Below are 19828 nucleotides of genomic sequence, written 5' to 3'. Positions count from 1 at the left end.
TAAAAGAATCCCCAATTAAAAGAATGTGGGGGCGTCTGGGTGGCTCAGTCAATTAAGCTTCTGACTCTTGATTTCCATTCAGATCATGATCTCAAGGTTTGTGAATTCGAGCCCTGAGTTGGGCTCTGTGCTGACAGCATGGAGCCTGCTTGGGATTCTCTCACTCTCTGCCTCTTTCCCACACGTATGCATATTCCCTCTCTCTCTCTCTCTCTCTCTCTCTCTCTCAAAAATAAATAAACTTTAAAAAAAGTAAGGTTAAAAAAAAAGAATGTGCTTCATCTTGATTAGTCTGGTTACTGTATTTTCACGATGTTTTCATAATATTCATGAGCTGGTATTGATATTTGTTAAAATTCACAATTTTCACCTTTTTCTATTTTGTAGCATTATGTAAGTTCAGGAAAGTTAATAAAGCAAAGTGGCTCACTGAAATGGAAAAGTTGGGTTGAGAGTGATATAAATAGAACTCTTAACAATGATAAGGATCATGATCGAATGGACTCAAATGCAAGATAGAGAGATCTCTGCCCTCTGTGTCAAGGGGTATGCCATATAGGCTGTTAAAAAGGGGAAGCGCAGGGGCACCTGAGTGGCTCGGTCGGCTGGGCATCTATCTGCCTCTTGGTTTAGGCTCAGGTCATGACCTCATGGTTCCCACCTTGGGCTCTGTGTTGACAGTGCAAAGCCTGCTTGGGATTCTCTGTCTCCCTCTCTCCCTGCCCCTCCTGCTCTCTCTCGCTCTCTCTCTCTCAGAATAAATAAATAACCATTTTTAAAAAGGGAAGTGCAAATAAGAGGTGTAACGGCAAAGACTGAAAAATTGGAATTTATTGGGCCATTCATCCATTTGCTCCTGAGGCTAGAGCACTTTATTGTTTTCGGGAAGCTGCTGGAACGGTAGCAGTAAACCATGTTGTGCCTTCCACGTTGCCATCAAAGTGCAATGGCCTCTTTGGTAAACCAACCAAGTTCTTCCTCAAGGGCAGAATAATGTATCTCAGTGCCAAACTGAATCATTCATCACCAAAGGAAAAGACTGAAACTACCAAGGCGTCATTTAAAGTTGCACTCCTCAGACATAAAACACACGCAGACACACACTAAGGAAATGTTGTTGTTGTTGTTGTTGTTGTTGTTGTTGTTTTTTAAGAACAGCCCCAAGGTTAATGATACATGTTTTGGTCAGAAAGAAAATAGAACAAGATATTAGCGAAATTCCTCTATCAAATAACACACTGAACACCAAGGAATACCAATGGCAGGCCATACGGAAGAGGAATTGTGAGCTTGAGTGAGAGAATTGTGAGCTGGCGTGAGATCTGAGGCAGATAATTTCAATTTACCATTGACTGAAACCTCTGAGCAGGGTATGAATCAGTACCTTTCATGTCTGAGGCTCATATTCGAGGGCTAAGGTCCTCAGTGGAGAAGGACCCAGGGACCTGCGCTGACGGAGGACCTGGTATGAGTCCAGCCAGGAAGAAAAGGAGCTGTTACACACAGTGTAACTGAACACCAATCTACACCGCCGCTCTTTTTCTCGCAGGAGGGCTGCTGATCTGAATAATCTGATCTTCATTTAGTACTGAAAAAAGGGATAAACATTTTGAATCAAACTACAGCCATGGACAATCTGTCTTTTCAATGTGAGGTGGGACGCCGAGTACCAGGGTTTGCTTTCCACTCGAATATACAGGCTGTTAAGGGGAAAGGCACTCACATGGGCATTAGAAATGAGGAACAATATAAAACTGTTTCTTCATGGCATCGAGAGTGCCGGTAAAGACCATTTCTGTGATCTCAAATGACTGGCTGACATCGTACGTGTCAGAAATCAATATTTAGAGCAGCCTGAATCTTCGCCGAAATGTCACGATTTCTTTTGAACTCTCAAATGTGAGGGTAACTTGATAGGATCAAACTGCAATGCAAGTACCTAAGTCGCCATGAGTTTGACCTCCCCAGCAGTTGGCAGTTTTCATTACAAATTAAATAAATTTGGGGCACCTGGGTGGCTCAGTTGATTGAGCGTCTGACTTTAGCTCAGGCCATGATCTCACAGTTCGTGGGTTCCGGCCCCGCGTCGGGCTCTGTGCCGACAGCTCGGAGCCTGGAGCCTGCTTCGGATTCTAGGTCTCCCTCTCTCTCTGCCCCTCCCCCACTTGCTCTCCCTGTCTCTCTCAAAAATACATAAACATTAAAATAATTTTTTAAACAAATTAAATAAAACTTTCATATGTTGTTGCATATTTGAAACTGACACTGAAATGTTGCAAAGCAATATAAACAAGCATTTTTGTGATGGCTGAACCCTCTCCTGCATGAGAGATAGGAGATAAAGCTGGAAAGCGAGATATGGATCAGACCTCAAACAGCTTTGCCTGCACTGCTGAGGTGTTTGAACTTGGTAACCCCTAGTCTGTGAGGACAATTTAAGCAGAGACGCAAAACGATCAGAATCCCATTTTAGAATGACTGCTCTGATGGCAGTGTGGAGGACAAATACAAGGGAGTAGAGCCGGAAGCGAGGAACCTGTTAACAGGCAATTTTAACAGTTCAGACGAGAAATAACAAATCTAAGAGAGTGACAACAAAATTCAAAAGAGGCTGAATCAAAAGATACCTAAAAGGAAATAACAGGACTTGATCACCAGTCGGATTAGGATTCGGATTCAGGGGAGGAAGAGGGAGTTTCCTGGTTTGGGCACAACTTGCTGAGATTTACCTTGTGTACTACTTCTCTATCACTGTGTAACAAATTACCCACAGTTTAGCAGCTTAGAACAACCAATGTTTATTACCTCACAGTTTTTGTAGGTTAGGAATCTAGGAAGGGTTCGGCTGGGTTGTTCTAGTTCAAGGCCTCTCATGAGGTTGCAATCAAAATGTCAGCTGGGGCCATGTCACCCGAAGGCTTGACTGGGGCTGGAGTTCCAAGGAGTTCACTCACATGCTTAGCAAGTAAGTGCTGGTTGTTGGCAGGAGAGGTCAGTTCCTTTCCAAGTGAACGCCCCTACAGGGCTGCTTAAACATCCTTCTCATGGCACTTGGGTTCCCCCAGACCAAGTGATCCAAGAAACAGAGAGCAAGGAGGAAGCCACAATATCCCTAATAACCCTGAAGTCTCAGACCACCATTTCTGCCTTATTTCATTCATGAGAAGAAGGTCACTAAGCCTAGCCCACATGCAAGGATAGGGGAAGTAAGCTCTGCCTCTTGAAAGGAAAGGTATAATGAGTGGATGTATTTTAAAATCATCACATCACATAAGTGGACAATGAGTTCAATTCATGCTGAATTGGAAATGCTTAAGACATTCAGTGGAAGTGTCCAGCAGGGGTATGAACATATCCCTACAGAGTCATTGTTCAATTTAGCAAGAATAAAGTATAGTGGCACCTTGGCGGCTCAGCCGGTTGAGTATCTGACTCTTGATTTTGGTTCAGATCATGATCCCAGGGTCGTGGGGTCTTCTGTGTTGGGCTCCATGCTGAGCATGGAGTCTGTTTAAGATTCTCTCCCCACCCCCCTCTCTCTCTCTCAAAAATAAAACTAAATAACTTTAAAAAAAATTTTAAAGAATAAAGTTTATAGAGTGACAGAGTTAGAGGGTCACAGAATTAAGGAGAAAATGAAAGATAAAGGAAGCAGGGTCAGCCTAAGTTCACCATGAAAGGAAGTCAACAGTTAGAGATCAGAGTAGGGGATTTTCGTGGGCAAAGGTGACAAAGGTCTTGGTAGAATCCCTTGTCCATTGACTGGGGCCAGAGGAAGGACCTCTTTACTTGAGAGAGAAAGAAAAGAGGAGAGAATGGGTGCTATCTAGTGTGCTCCTGTCTCCAGGGAAAATAGATAAGCAACACACCATATGTTAGAAATATAGATGTGACCCCTTGAGGAACATATCTCAAATCAGTTTGTTATCCCAGCCTCCCTACCTTCTCGTGTTGTAGGAAGATCCCTGCTATGTCTCCCTGGCCTGTTGTAGGCTTGTCATTCTGACTCACCTGCTTTCCTCTTCCCGAACCTCTCATAAACCCTACTCCTCCCTGGGGATGGCATCTGATTGGGCTGCTTCTCAAACAAGTATGACTTCAGCTTGTCCTCAGAATCTCCCCTTTGAGAAGTACCCATCAGTAGCCCTGACGGACTTGGTACCTTGGAGCCCTGCCCTGCTCCCAGTCTGCGGCCTAGAAGGATCCCTGCCTGGATCCCTAGTGGTATGGATGAGATGTTAAAATGTCTCTGAATCGTAGTCGGTCATATTCCTCAGTGTGGAACAGGTGAAACTGTGCTAGCGTTGGTGTTTCTGAACTGGAACTCCACTTTAGCGTCTAGATTCTTTGATGTACTGCCTTCCAGCTCTACTAAGATTTGTTTTAAGATGATGTTAAACACAAATGTAGTTCCTTTTCTGCTTTTAATGACCTCAGCAAAATTCGACCGACAGTAGATGAACATTGAACCATGACAATTCATGGAAAGGAATGCGCGGATACCAGCAAGTCCCCATTTTAGCCATTACCATGGCGACAACGTGCACGGATGGCTATTTAAAGGGGCCGTTCTTCGAAACGCCTTATTAGGCCCAAGATATTAAAACTAATGAAATCATGGAGAAATTTCTTATTTTTGCAGTTTTAACGAAGAAGGTGTTAAGCTAGTAATACTTTAGCTACTTTTTTTTTTTTTCAACGTTTTTTATTTATTGTTGGGACAGAGAGAGACAGAGCATGAACGGGGGAGGGGCAGAGAGAGAGGGAGACACAGAATCGGAAACAGGCTCCAGGCTCCGAGCCATCAGCCCAGAGCCTGACGCGGGGCTCGAACTCACGGACCGCGAGATCGTGACCTGGCTGAAGTCGGACGCTTAACCGACTGTGCCACCCAGGCGCCCCTAGCTACTATTTTTAAAGCAACGACTATAGGTCAAACACTTTTCTAGGATTTGTTGCTTCAGTTGTCACATTTGATTCTCAAAAAGCCACGGGAGGCCAGGTATTATTTTTTCTCCTCAGGGCAGCTGAGGAAACTAGGGATCGGAAAGGTCAGGTAATTTGCTCCGGCTCACACAGCTGCCGTGTAGAAAACCTGAGATTTGTGTGGGATCTCACCTAAGTCCAGGCTTTTTCCATTATCCCACATCACCCCTCTAATAAATGGTAACAAGTTGTAAGTATGACGACATTGGCCTCTTACTGGATATTGCCCTCAAGGTCATTCACTACCATACCACCCTGCTTTATTTTCTCCATAATAACTGATTACAACCTGGAATTTTATTATTTATTGCCTGTCTTCTCACTAGATCATAAACTCAATGAGAGCAGGTTCCTTGTCTCTTTCATTTCCCACTGGCCACCAGTACCTAGAATTTTTATCTAGCATAGAGCAGGTAATCAGGAAGTGTTTGTTGAATTAAAAAAATGAATGAAAAAGTTCAAAGGAAGAAAAAGCACTAAAACAAATGCTTATATAAACATTATGTTTTTTTTAAAAAAAAGAATTTGACAAGTTTAAGGCAGAATTTAAATTATGATTGCTTTAAAGAAATGTCCAACTGCTTATTTGGGAAATGCTGTGCTATATTTTCCCATGCACTATTTCAGTAAAGCAGTCAGCAAACCTATAAGATGATAATAACAATAACATTTCTATAATTCTGAAATTGTGCTTATAAAGTTCCTCTTTACCAGCTCATGCATACATTAATCTAAAAATTAGTAGTAACTTTTTTTTTTCCTGAAGAATACCCACGGCCAGTTTAACTAAGGGAGGATAAAGCTTCCCATATGAGCTTGAGTTAGTGTCAACATATTCCAGAACAAAAAAAATCCTAATTTCCTCTGCCAATCCTGCAAATTTATTTCCTATATCACTGGGGGGCCGGAGTAAGAGAATGTAGAATGACCAACCAAAAGTCCTTACTTTTATCAGCAAAATCAACCCAAAGCACATAAATAAATGTGTGTCCTAACACTGAATTAGCAGAAGAATCATGTAAAACATCTTACTATGAAGATATTACTAAATTCATCAACACGATTTCTCTCTGAGGTAATTCTATTGAATTAGTATTAAAAAAAATTGTAGGCCTAAATTTTTAGAAGTTTGATACTAGTACATGAATAGACAAAGAGATCAAAAGAATCGACAAACCACGAATTAGGCCCAACTACATACAGGAATTTAATATATGATAAAGCTGATATTCCACAGGAAAGGACGAATGTATTCAATAAACAGTAGGAGACATTTGGACAGGCATCTGGAAAAAACAGAATTGGACACCCTACTTTACTCTTTATACCAAAAATGATTCCAGCAATACCAAATATTTTAAAGAAAAAAACTAAAATAATTAGAAGAAAATGCAAGAGAATCTTTAAAGTCATAATATGGAAGATCTTTTAATTTATAATATGAAAACCCAGAAGCTATTAAAACATCAACTACATACAAGCCAAATACCTAAAACATGACAGAAACACAGTTAAACAAACACCACTGAATGAACTGAGAAAAAACCAGTTTACTCATATCCAGATAAAGAGTAAATTTTCCTATACACAAGGGTACCTTAAAACCCAAGAAGAAAACCACCAATAATCCAAAATAGAAATGTGCAAAAGTAATGAACAGACAGTTCACAGAAAATACAAATGGCTCATCGACACATAAAATGCGCTATCTCACTTTTAATAAAAGAAATGCAAATTAAAACTATAAACATATTTTACCTATCAGCATGGCAAAAATTTGAAACGTTTGTTACACATCACTGTGTTGGTGACTGTGTGAGAAAATTGACACTTTCACTTTTAGTTAATAGGATGTGTACTGATAACATCTATGGAAGGCAATAGAGCAATATTCATGAAATTGACAAATGCATATGTCCTATGACAAGGCAATTCCACTCTAGAAATGTATTCTACAGATTTATTCTTTTTGGGGCTGAGACCTGGGGAACAGGGAACAGAGGCAGAAAGGAGATGTCTTTTCACCTATATCTCCTTTTGAACATGTTGAATTTTATATACGGTTCTGTTACTTTTTCACAAAATGAAAATTTTAAGCTGTGTTCTTTTTTTTTTTTTTTTAAGTCATGTTTATTTACTTTCTCCTTCGGTTAAAGCCAAAATGGAGAAGGAAATTAACCTATGAAGGAAGTAGAGAATGGCCTCACCCCTGGGCAACAGATACAAAGACTATCTTCCAGAGACAAGAATTCACTGAACAAAATTGAGGAAGGATTACAAGAATTGATACTTCTCTAGATCTTGAGCAAGTTAGAGATTTCTCTGAACTGAGTGAGAGGCAGAAGCAAGGACTATCCTCCTGAGGTCCCTGCTCCCCCCACCTGAGGACAGATATGGTGGAAATGAGGCATCACAGAAGAGCTCATAAGACAATAGTAGGAGATGAAAAGGACATAAATAGAGGAAAAGAGTTAACACCATCACATTATGAACAAATGTCCCATGAGGAAGAGCAAGAAGTGAAACCAAATGCTAAAAAAGTCAGTGAAATAGAAGACTCATTTGAGGAAATGGAATAGAAGAAAACAAGGATGAAAGTGATTAGAAAGGTGCTAAATGTGGAAGATAAAGGTGTGGCATCCACATAATTGCTAATTCTGAATTAAATAATTTTCAATCCACGAGCTGAAAAATCAGGAAGAGTGCAACCAAAACAGGACATATCCTAGCAAAGTTAAAGGGTGCTTAAGGGCAAACAAATGACTGCCAACAATGAAGCAGAAGCAACAGATTACCCCTATAATCGGGAGGCAAGTTAGACTCTGCAATTTCCTCCAGCCTTCTCCACAACGTTAGATGACAGAAGACAAAGGAGCAACGCCAGCGGAGTGTTGAATGAAAGAAGGGACTCAAGAATTCTTTCCCAAGTTAGAATGTCACGCATATTTAAGGGAAACAAAAAACAGAACTCAAAGATTATAGCACTCAAGAATCCTTTGGAAAAATGCAGTCATAGTCCAGCCAATTAAAAGTTAAATGTGGGGCGCCAGGGCGGCTCAGTCGGTTGAGTGTCCAGCTCTTGCTCTCAGCTCAGGCCATGATCCCAGGATCATGGGATTGAGCCCTCCTGCCCAGCATGGAGCCTGGAGCCTGTTGGAGATTCTCTCTCTCCCTCTGCCCCTCTCCCCTGCTAGCACTTGCTGCTCTCTCTCTCTAAAATAAATACAATTTTTTTAATTAAAAAAAAAAAAAAACCTAGACGTAAATAATGTGCTCATTAAGGGAAAGTTCACTGTGTGAAACCACACTGGTCCCATCTAGCGACACATGGTATTCTTGCAAGAAGCCAACTCATCTCTTCTTTCCGCTGATGTCCCCTACAGTCCACTCTCAACATGGCAGACACAGTGACCATGTACCACCTTCGACAGACCCCTCCAGTGGCTCCCCATCTCAGGGTCAAGTGCAGTCTGTGCACTGGTCTACAAGGCACCCACACATGCCCTCCTGACTCCTGTGACCATGTCTCCTACCCTGCGCTGGAGTTCCCAGCCTCCTTGCTACCCCCAAACATCAGGAATGCTCTTCCTCAAGGCCTTTGCTCCAGGTGCTTCCCCCACCTGGCATGATTTAACTAATTCCCTTTCCTATCCCAGGGCTTCGCTCAGATGTCACCTCTCAGTAGGACCCTTCATGACCACTCTTTTGAAAATTCTAACCTATCTCTCCTGGCACGCTGGACCTTACTTACACTATTCTGTTTTTATCTCCATGTTCAGCACTTGTTCCCTTCTAACATGCTATCTCATTTCCTCATTTATCAGGCTTATTGTTTGCGGCCCCCAACTGTACATACGTTCCAGGGGCCAGGAATTTCTGTCTGTTTTTTCACTTGTATATCCAAGCACCTAGAACATGTGGTTTGGGGTATTCGATATCAACAAAATTAGTGGTAGCCCTGAACCAGTTGAGCACAGTTATATCTAAATATAACTAAGTCTATCAGCTGTAGCAACTCCTTTCTAGATATGCCTCCTGAGGCAAGGGAAACAAAAGTAAAAATCAACTATTGAAACTACATCAAAGTAAAATCTTCTGCACACTGAAGGAAACAATCTAAACAAACTAAAAGCCAACCTAAAGAATGGGAAAAGATATTTGCTAATGACATGCCTGGTAAAGAATTAGTTTCTAAAATATATAAAGAACTTATAAAGCTCAACACCCAAAAAATAAATAACCCAAATAAAAAGTGGGCAGAGGACATGAACAGACATTTCTCCAAAGAAGACATACAGATGGCCAACAAACACATAAAAAGATACTCAACATCAGGGAAATGTAAATCAAAACTACAATGAGATATCACACCTGTCAGAATGGCTAATATCAACAACACAAGAAACAACAGGTGTTGGCAAGGATGTGGAGAAAGGGGAACCCTTTTGCACTGTTGGTGGGCAAACTGAGGCAGCCGCTCTGAAGAACGGTATGGAGGTTCCTCAAAAAGTTAAAAATAGAATTATCCTATAATCCAGCAATTGCACTACCCGGTATTTACCCAAAGAATACAAAACTACGAATTCAAAGGGATACATGCACCCCAATGTTTATAGCTGCAGCATCTACAAAAGCCAAATTAGGGAACCAGCCCAAGTGTCTAATGGCTAATGAATGGATAAAGAAGTTGTGGGATATATGTGTATGGGCGCGCACACACACACACACACACACACACACACACACACACAGTGGAATATGACTCAGCTATAAAAAAGAATGAAATCTTGCATTTGCAATGATATGGATGGAGCTAGAGAGTATAATGCTAAGTGAGAAAGTCAGTCAGGAAGACAAATACCATACGATTTCACTCATATGTGAAATTTAATATGGGAATTTCAGAAACAAAACAAATCAGCAAAGGAGGAGGGAGGGAGAGGCAAACCAAGAAACACTCTTAACTATAGAGAACAAGGTGATGGACACCAGAGGGGAGGTGGGTGGGGGGATGTGTTAAATAGGTGACGGGGACATTATGGTTATTAGACTTAATCATATACTTATACATATGATTAAGTCTAATAACCTCTTAACTATGGCTACAAAACTGAATACGATTTTAAGAAGTCTAGAAAGAAAAGGTAACAATGTAAAATAATGTTAACTCGACAATAATAACAAGAATTCCCAAAGGGTCACAAATACTGAAGAGTAAGGAGAATGCCAATTATTTTATTATTTTTTTCAGAAAGGCATATTGAAAAATTGTTCCTCAAGGTGAAAAACTGAGAAAGGTGTTTGAAGCATATCGTTTAAAGGTAAAAAGGTAACCGACAGAAGAATTATAAACATATAAGTATATCTTCCAATTAAGAGAGGGGAGGAAGAGAAAAACTGGATCATGTAGCATGAGACATAAATCAGCTTCTAACTGAAAATGAGTAAGAGTTATTTTGCTTCACTCTCCTCTCCTGTGACCATCAACCCAAGTCATAGGGAAGAAAGGCATCATCTCAGATAAAGCAGGAAAATCACCATGGTCCTAAACCACAAACTATGAACATGTGTGCCCAGTTCTGCCTGGATGGAGCTGAGGGACCATGGTCCGAGTTGAGATGTGCCAACTTAGACATCCTGCAGGATACTGATGACCCTGGAAGGTGGGGTCACCATCTCAAAAGCATCTGTGCCCACTGTTACAGTCACCATATGAGAGCAATGTACCACAGTGGGAGGGGAGAGGATACAGCCCTAGGAAGCTTGGTCCATCCCAACAACCATGGGGAACTGGAGGGAGCCTAAGGAAGAAACCATGGCAACCAGCCACTGTCCCTGTCTGCAGCCTCCTGAACTCAAATCTAATGAAGGAAAGCTCCCTTCCAGGACACAGGGCCACACTGAGAAAAACTGCTGGGAGTACACTCCAGGCCAGGCAGGACAAGGATATTAGGGACACAGGAAAAGAGAAGATCCAGGTAAAAGTAGGGGAGGAAAACATAACCTGTACATCTCACTAAAGCCCAAGGCCATGGACCTGAATACCTGGTGAGAACAAGAGAAGAGAGAACTCAGGAGGCTCAAAGCTGGGAAAGTTATCCTGCCCCACTGCTTCCATCTGGCCTGAGAGCAACAGAAAGGATACATGGTCAATCCCACACTAGGGCATGATAGGAAAAAAAGAAAATATTGAGCAGACCAACACCCCTACGGAGAGTGAAGGCATGTTAGAGAGACAGGCTCATGAAACAGAAGAAAACCAGAACAGCATCTCTGAACAGATAGAAAGACATGAAGTTATATATTGAAAATGTCCACTGTGTACCCGGAAAAGTCAATGCAGAATGGCCAAGAGAGAGATTTTTTTTTTTTTTTTTTTTTTTTAGGAGAGCACAAGTCGGGGGAGGGGCAGAGGGAGACAGAGAGAGAATCTTAAGCAGGCTTCACACTCAGTGTGGATCCAGACGTGGGCTCAATCCACGGCCCTGGGATCATGACCTGAGTCAAAATCAAGAGTCGACGCCCAACGAACTGAGCCACCCAGGCACCCCTAGGGATTTTTTTTAAGTCCTTTGAGAATCCAGGCAAAATAACCAAGTCACTTACAAGAGGGAAAATTGTCATCAGACTTTGATAGCAGGCAGCAGAGTAACATATTGAAGATACTCATGGAGGAAAACATAAACCAAGGATTTTATAACCAATCAAACAGATTCCCAAGAATAAAGATCAGGGGCACCTGGGTGGCTCAGTCGGTTAAGCGTCCGACTTCAGCTCAAGTCATGATCTCACGGTCTGTGAGTTCGAGCCCCACGTCGGGCTCTGTGCTGACAGCTCAGAGCCTGGAGCCTGCTTTGGATTCTCTCTCTCTCTCTCTCTCTCTCTCTCTCTCTCTGCCCCTCCTCTGCTCATGCTGTCTCTCTCTGTCTCAAAATTAAATAAAAACATTATTAAAAATTTTTAAAAAAAGAATAAAGATCATAGATGAACAGTTTTGAACATGGAAGAACTCAGGAAAAACTATATTGAGGAATCTTCTAGACAACAAGTATTAACCAAGCCAACTATCCAGAGAGATTTCATTATAAGAACTGATAGTAAGCATTAAATATATATTTACCCAGAAAACTAATGCAAAATGATTAGTAAAGGCAAACAGTTGAATGATTATATATTATGACAATGTAGATTCAGTATATCTATCAAAAAGTACTAGATAAAAATCTAAACCCATAGAATGGAAAATACCTTTCCAAACATGATATAAACTCCAAAGCCACAAAAAACAGGTTTATAATTTCACTACGTAAAAATCTTTAAACTTTTATATGGTCAAAAACACCATAAACAAATTCAAAAGACAAGCAACAAACCACACAAAAATACGCACAACAGTCCTAGTATCACATTGAAGTGTAAAGGGCTCAATAATGAGTTAAAAAATAAGAAAAACAATACAACATAGGAGCGCCTGGGTGGCTCAGTTGGTTAAGCGGCTGACTTCAGCTCAGCTCATGATCTCACGGTTCATGAGTTCAAGCCCCGCATCCGGCTCTTTGCTGTCAGCGCAGAGCCTGCTTCAGACCCTCTCTCTCCCTCTCTCTCTGCCCCTCCCCACCCACAATAAAAATTTAACAAAAACACACCAAAAAAACTTTTTAAAAAACACACAATATAAATTATTATAAATCTATGTGAGGGGTGCATGAGTGACTCAGTTGGTTAAGCGGCAGCCTCTTGATTTTGGCTCAGGTCATGATCTCGTGGTTCGTGAGATGAAGCCTCACACCGGGTTCCACACTGACAGTGTGTGGAGGCTGCTTCTGATTCTCTCTCTCTCTCTCTCTCTCTCTCTCCCTCTGACCCTCCCCCCTCACACTCGCTGTCTCTCAAAATAAATAAACTTTAAAATAGATAGATCGATAGATACATATGAAAGCGTTTTCACACTGATTAATAATTTTAAAATACACAGTAAAATAATGACCTTTTTTGCTGTATTTGTCAGGCTGGCAAACATTGATAATACCAAGTGTCAACAAGGGTACGGGGAAATATTTATCACTTAATGGGTATACACTATGAGTAAGGAATTATACTGGATACAAATATAATAATATAATAACAGAGATACAAATATAATACAAAAACAATGTTCCTGTCCACAAAGAACTTATATTTTTAGGGCGTGAATAAGGGGAGAGAGGGAAAATTTTTAAACCAGTATGTAATCATTTCAATGCAATTCTGGTGTGCTACAGAGGAGACCTATAGGGTGCTTAGAGAGTGTAGAAGAGGAAGAACCCGATATAATTTGGGCAGAGGTATTCTCAGCCACTGTGAATTGATCACCTTTTTAGGAAAATTGGCAAAATCTTAGATATCCACAATGTTCGTCTCAGTAACTCTACTCCTAAATAGCAAGTCTATCAAAATACATAACTGGGCATATACATACACAAAGTGATGCTTACTGTAGTATTGTTTATAATTAAAAAAATAATTCAAATCTTTATCAGTAGGATATTGGCTAAAGGGGGTATATCTAACCATCAAAAAGAATTCAACCATCAAAAAGAATGATACGCCACCAAAAAAGAATAAGATACCTAGGAATAAACCTAACTAAAGAGGTGAAAGGCCTGTACTCTGAAAACTATAAAACACTGATGAAAGAAATTGAAGACGACACAAACGAATGGAAAGACATTCCACGCTCATGGATTAGAAGAACAAATACTGCTAAAATGTCTACACTACCCAAAGGAATCTGCGTATTTAATGCAATCTCTATCAAGAGGCCAACAGCATTTTTCATAGAACGAGAACAAACAATCCTAAAATGTGTATGGAACCACAGAAGACGCCGAATAGCCAAAGCAATCTTGAAAAAGGAAAGCAAAGCTGGAGGCATCACAATTTTGGACTTCAAGTTATATTACAAAACTGTAGTAATCAAAACAGCATGGTACTGGCACAAAAGCAGACACCTAGATCCATAGAGCAGAATAGAAAAATCTAGAAACAAACCCACAATTATATGTTCAATTAATCTTTGACAAAGCAAGAAATACTATCCAATGGGAAAAAGACAGTCTCTTCAACAAATGGTGTTGGGACAACTGGACGGCAACACGCAAAAAAATAAAACTGGATCACTTTCTTACACCATACACAAAAATAAATTCAAAATGGATTAAAGACCTAAATGTGAGACCTGCAACCATAAAAATCCTAGAAGAGAGAATAGGCAGTAATTTCTCTGACATTGGCCATAGCCACTTTTTTCTAGATAGGTTCCCTGAGGCAAGGGAAACAAAAGCAAAAATCACCTATTGGGACTACATCAAAATAAAAAGCTTCTGCACAGCAAAGGAAACAATCAACAAAACTAAAAGGCAACCTATGGAATGAGAGAAAGTATTTGTAAATGACATACCTGAATAAGAGTTAGTACCCAAAATACATAAAGAACTTTAAAACTTAGCACCAAAAACCCCCAAATAATCCAATTTAAAGATGGGCAGAATTAATAGAACACTGTATGTTAACTAACTGGAAATAAAATAAAAACTTAAAAAAAAAAATGGGCAGAAGACATGAACAGACAATTCTCCAAAGAAGACATCCAGATGGCCAACAGACACATGAAAAGACGTTCGCCATCACTTACCGTCAGGGAAATGCAAATCAAAAACTACAATGAGATGTCACCTCACACCTGTCAAAATGGCCCAAATCAACAACACAGGGAACAACAGGTGTTGGCGAGGATGCGGAGAGAGGGGAACCCTCTTGCACTGTTGGTGGGAATGCAAACTTGTGCAGCCACTCTGGAGAACAGTATAGAGGTTCCTCAATTGCACTATAGGTATATACCCAAAGAACACAAAAACATTTTTCAATAATTCGAAGGGATACAAGCACCCTTTGTTTATAGCAGCATTATCAACAATAGCCAAATTACGGTAACAGCCCAAATATCCGTCAACAGATGAATGGGTATAGAGAGAGAGAGAATAGAATATTACTCAGCCATACAAAAAGAATGAAATCTTGCCATTTGCAGTGACATGGATGGAGCTAGAGAGTATTACGCTAAGCAATAAGTTAGTCAGAGAAAGACAAATACCATATGATTTCACTCATGTTCAAAAAAGCACTTGTCATGGAATACCTCTAATTTTGCCAATAGTAAAGGAATAAAGTTTTCTTCCTAATCATAACACACACACACACACACACACACACACACACACAGACCCTTCACTTAATAAATACGTTTAATATTTTAGTCTTTCCTTTTAGCTTCTGTTCTTTACACTCAAAATGCAGGTTATAAATAAACCCACTTTATATGTGCCTCCTGCCAAAACCCACTTAAAGGAGACTGAACAAACTCTGACCTTGCAGTCCCATTATTATTACAGTCTAAAAGCTAGACTCAGGCTGCAACCACCCTTTCATTTGGAACGCTTGTTAAAATGCCATGCTACGACTCCTCTGAATGAAAACAAACCCTAGAATATGATGTTAGGCTTCCTTTGTTACTACTTATAATGACTAAGTTCTGTGCCTATAATACAGATTTCATTTAATTACTACATATCAAGGGATTTTATATGGTTTTTCTCATTACACCTTAATTCATTTTGTTTAGGATACTGTCACACAGTCCTTTCCAGGTAAAAAGGAGGGAAAGAAATTGAGCAACTGGCTTAAAACGAAGCAATTGGGCAGGAGTGCCAGTCGGCAAAAGAAAAACCTTAGGTCTCCTACGTAGAGGCTGAATCCTGGTTAGTTGTACACTACTCATCTGTAGGGTGAGATGTAAAGCTTGGACAGTCACCTTCAACAGTCATTCACAGTGAGTCATGTCCCACTGCCTTACTATTACCTAACAAAACAGCCTCAGATCTTGTTGTAGCCTTTTTAGTATTCTGAAGCCAATAAAACACTTACCATTCAGCAAGAGAAACAAGTTCTGAAACATTTAATAATTTGCCCACAGCCAATGAACATTTCCACTGCAAAGCTTCTTTCCAGATCCTTTACTATTTCTCTACAGAGTTAGAAAATTGGAAAAACATTAGAGTTATAAGATGAATAGTTTATGAGTTCAGTTAGCACAGTTTAAGTCCAAATATTTATTAAGTGCCTCTTCTGCTCTAGAAACTATGCTAACCACTGTGAATATAAAAATGGAAAAGCTACTAGCTTGGCCCCCAAGAAGTCCCGTCCTGTAGGGGAGCCACAGCTCACAAATTACTATCATACTGAACTCTACCTCCTTAACTTTCACCAATAGGAGCAGTTATGACTATGAATGACTACTTTAATTCAGTACATTATCTTCCCACTCTTCCCACTTAGAATTTATCTATATTTCTTTTTTTTTCAATTTTTTTTTTTTTTTTTTTTTTTGAGACAGAGAGAGACAGAGCATGAGCAGGGGAAGGGCAGAGAGAGAGGGAGACACAGAATCTGAAACGGGCTCCAGGCTCCGAGCTGTCAGCACAGAGCCCGATGCGGGGCTCGAACTCACAGACCGTGAGATCGTGACCTGAGCCGAAGTCGGTCGCTTAACCGACTGAGCCACCCAGGCGCCCTGAATTTATCTACATTTCTAAATACAATTCCTACTAAAAGGAAGCAGGGCTCCTTGGAAAAATAGCTGGTTCCAGGTATGGACTATGGGATTAACAAAAGAGTCTGGGATATCTTGTGGGGGCCTAGAAATCAAGGAGCTGCCCAAAGACTAAAAGGACCATGTCACACGGACAATGGGGTGGACCTGAAGGAGCTCAATTTGACTTATTTGGGACAATTTCAACAACAACAACAAAATGACAATAGTGAACTATAAGACACTGATTAAAACATGTATTGATACTAAAAAAAGAATAAAAGGACAGAAAGATAAAGCTCTTCTTTACAGAATGAAAGAGCTAATCAATGTAAAGGAAATGACAGCATTATGGGGGGAATCGCCCCCTAAAATCTTATAAATCTTATATATGTACCAAAACATGCTAAAACCATTGACTGAAAGGTTGTTCGTCGGGGAAGAAGATGTTCACATGACGTCAAGGTTTCACTCCACAATGTATCAATTACAGAAAGGAAGACAAAGTGATCAAACTTACCATGACTACCTGGTGGGCCACCTAACAGTGCCCGCCTCTTAAGGTGATGTGATGAGACACCCAGCATCACCTACCTAGCCTTCTTGTTGAAACTGTTTGCTAAATCATGAGGAAGGATTAGACGAATTCAAATGTGGGACGCTCTATTGGGCAACTTGCCTCTTAAAAGAAAATTCGCCTTCATAAAGAGCAAAACTAACTTTAAAAAAAAAAAAAGGAAGAGAAAAAGGCATGGACTTAGGCTTCTGGGAAGATGGGACAGGCATACTTTTCCCTATTCTTTATACTAAGTACAACTAAAATCCATAGACGCGACACAGAAAATAAATATAAGAAGGTTCTGAAAGGTGAAAAGGAGAAGACAAACCGTTTAAGGAACTCAGGGCCCAAGGAACAACACAGTGGCAAGTTGCCTGGGTTTCCTTTCTGTGTCACGTAAACCAGACTGGGAGCTGAAGGAGTGGGCAACCTGGAAATACGACAGGGCACAAACGTATTTGTTGGCTGCTGTTCCAGCCAAAGGACCAGGAAAGGAGTAGTTTAACAAGACACAACATTCAGACAATAAATGCTCTACTCCAGCCAGAAGAAATAGCCAATGAACATAAAACAGTAGAAGTCAAAAGAATAGAGCTTCAAAGACCTGTGCGACTGTAATAAAAGACCTAACGCTTAAGTCATCAGGGTATAGGAAAGAGACAAAGAGGTGGGAAGCTGAAAAAGTATTTAAAAAAAAATAATAGCTGAAAACTTTCTGAATTCAGCAAAAGACTTAAATCTACATATTAAAAAAAAATGAAACCCAAACTGAGAAGCCCAAAGAAATCCACATCAAGACATAGTCTTCATCCTAAAAGACTAGAAGACACCAAATTCTAAAAGACAAAAAAAACTTGAAAACAGTGAAAGAAATAATATTTGCCTATAGGGAAAAAATAATTCTGGGGCGCCTGGGTGGCTCAGTCAGTTGAGTCTTCAACTCTTGATCCTAGGGTCCTGGGATCAAGCCCCATGTTGGGCTCCATGCTGAGTGCAGAGCCTGCTTAAGATTTAAGATTCTCTCCCTCTCTCTCTCCCTCTACCCCTCTCCCCTACTTGCACTCTGTCTCTAAAATAAAAGAAAAAAAAATAATTCAAATAACAGCAGATTCCTCACCAGAAACCATGGTGGACAGAAGGAAGAAATACATATTTCAGGCGCTAAAAGAAAAGAACTATCAACCCAGAATCCTATCCAGAGAAAATATCCCTTAGGAATCAAAGGGAAATCAAGACATTCTCAGATTAAATAAATAAATAAATAAATAAGAGAATGTGTTGCTAGCAGACTTATCCCAAACTATGTCTAAAGGAAGTTCTTGCAACAGAAAGAAAATGATAAAAGAAGGAATCTAGGACCATCAAGAATAAATTTTAAAAATGAGTGTAATTATAATAAAATTTCCGTCTCCTCTTAAGACTTCTAAATTATGTTTGCGGGTTGAAACAAAAATTATAATCCTGCCTGATGTGGTTCCGAATGTAGATAGAAAAGTACAAATGAGAAGAGTAAAGAGGGGTGAGGTTTTTGCACTTCACTCCAAATGGTAAGGTAATCACACTAGTAGACTGTGATAAGTCATATATATAATGTAATACTTAGATGACCACTAACAACAGTGTGTAAAAAGTTACAATCAAAACACTTTAGGTAAATCAAGATGGAATTCTAAAAAAATTCTAATATAATACACAGGAAAAGACAGAAAAAATGAAAAAAAAAACCCATAGAGAACAAACATATTAAAATAAATAAAATGGTAGACTTAAGCCATAACATATCAATAATTACATAAATGTAAATTATCTAATTATACCAATCAAAACATAGAGATAAGCAGAGTGGATTTAAAAATATGTCTATGAGAAATTCACTTCAAATATAAAAATACAGGCTGGTTGAAATTAGAAGAATGGTAAAAGATATATCAAGCAAACATAAATCAAAAGAAAGCAGATAAAATAGACTTCTGAACAAAGAAAAATTCTAGAGACAGAGAGGGATGAAAGGATCAATCTGCCAGAAGACATAGAAGCCCTCCTAAGGTATGAACAAATATTAGACACTAACTTCAGAAACTATTCAAATAAGCCAGAATTTGATTGAATTAGTTTTTAAAGCAACTTATGCCCTAGGGCATTGTTGAAAATAATAGGGCAACCGGCCAACAATTAGTGGAGTTCAGTAGCTGGGTATAGAGCAGGAAAGAAAGGAAGAGAGCTGTACCAATACCACTGTCATTCAAGGGTGACTGTGGGCGTACCCAAAGCTGGGCCTCCCTGAGGAGCAATGTCAGAAGATTTAACACTGCCGGAGGGAAACAGACTTCACTAAAATAGTCCCTGAACAAATAAACAGGCAAATAAAAACAAGAAGCTCCAGAGGGGGAAATCAGTACCCCGAGTTCCTAAAACATAGTACCTAAAAGCTCTAGTTTCCAACAACAACAAACTTATGATGCGTGAAAAGAAACAGGGAGGTATGACTCATACTTTCTGTGGTTAGGACAGGGGAGGGTACAGGGGAGAAAAAGCAGGCAAGAGAAACTGCAAATGAGAGTGAACAGATACCAGCATTAATAGAAAAAGACTTCAAAACAACCATTATATATATGTTCACAGAATTAAAGGAAAGCGTAGTGAAAGAAATAAAGGAA

General features: G+C 39.9%; 1 protein-coding gene across 9 annotated transcripts in view; it reads right to left on the bottom strand.

Moving 5' to 3' along the window:
- The window catches only part of SPECC1 (sperm antigen with calponin homology and coiled-coil domains 1), a 282425-nt gene that overhangs the window by 239175 nt on the left and 23422 nt on the right, over positions 1 to 19828 (bottom strand). For 5 of the 9 annotated variants that reach the window (XM_049638062.1, XM_049638054.1, XM_049638051.1 and 2 more), the window contains exons 4-5: positions 17500 to 17601; positions 15949 to 16048 (exon numbers count right to left, since the gene is read on the bottom strand). The exons of 2 other annotated variants lie outside the window; for them this stretch is intronic. In XM_049638062.1, coding sequence (XP_049494019.1) covers positions 15949 to 15951 — 3 coding nt within the window. In that variant the 5' untranslated portion in view covers positions 15952 to 16048; positions 17500 to 17601. The remainder of the gene's footprint in view (positions 1 to 15948; positions 16049 to 17499; positions 17602 to 19828) is intronic. 2 more of the 9 variants (XM_049638052.1, XM_049638053.1) reach the window with 1 other exon arrangement.

Source organism: Panthera uncia, chromosome E1 (assembly GCF_023721935.1).
Source record: "Panthera uncia isolate 11264 chromosome E1, Puncia_PCG_1.0, whole genome shotgun sequence".
Classification (NCBI taxonomy): domain Eukaryota; kingdom Metazoa; phylum Chordata; class Mammalia; order Carnivora; family Felidae; genus Panthera; species Panthera uncia.
This window is presented reverse-complemented; position numbering and strand designations above follow the sequence as displayed.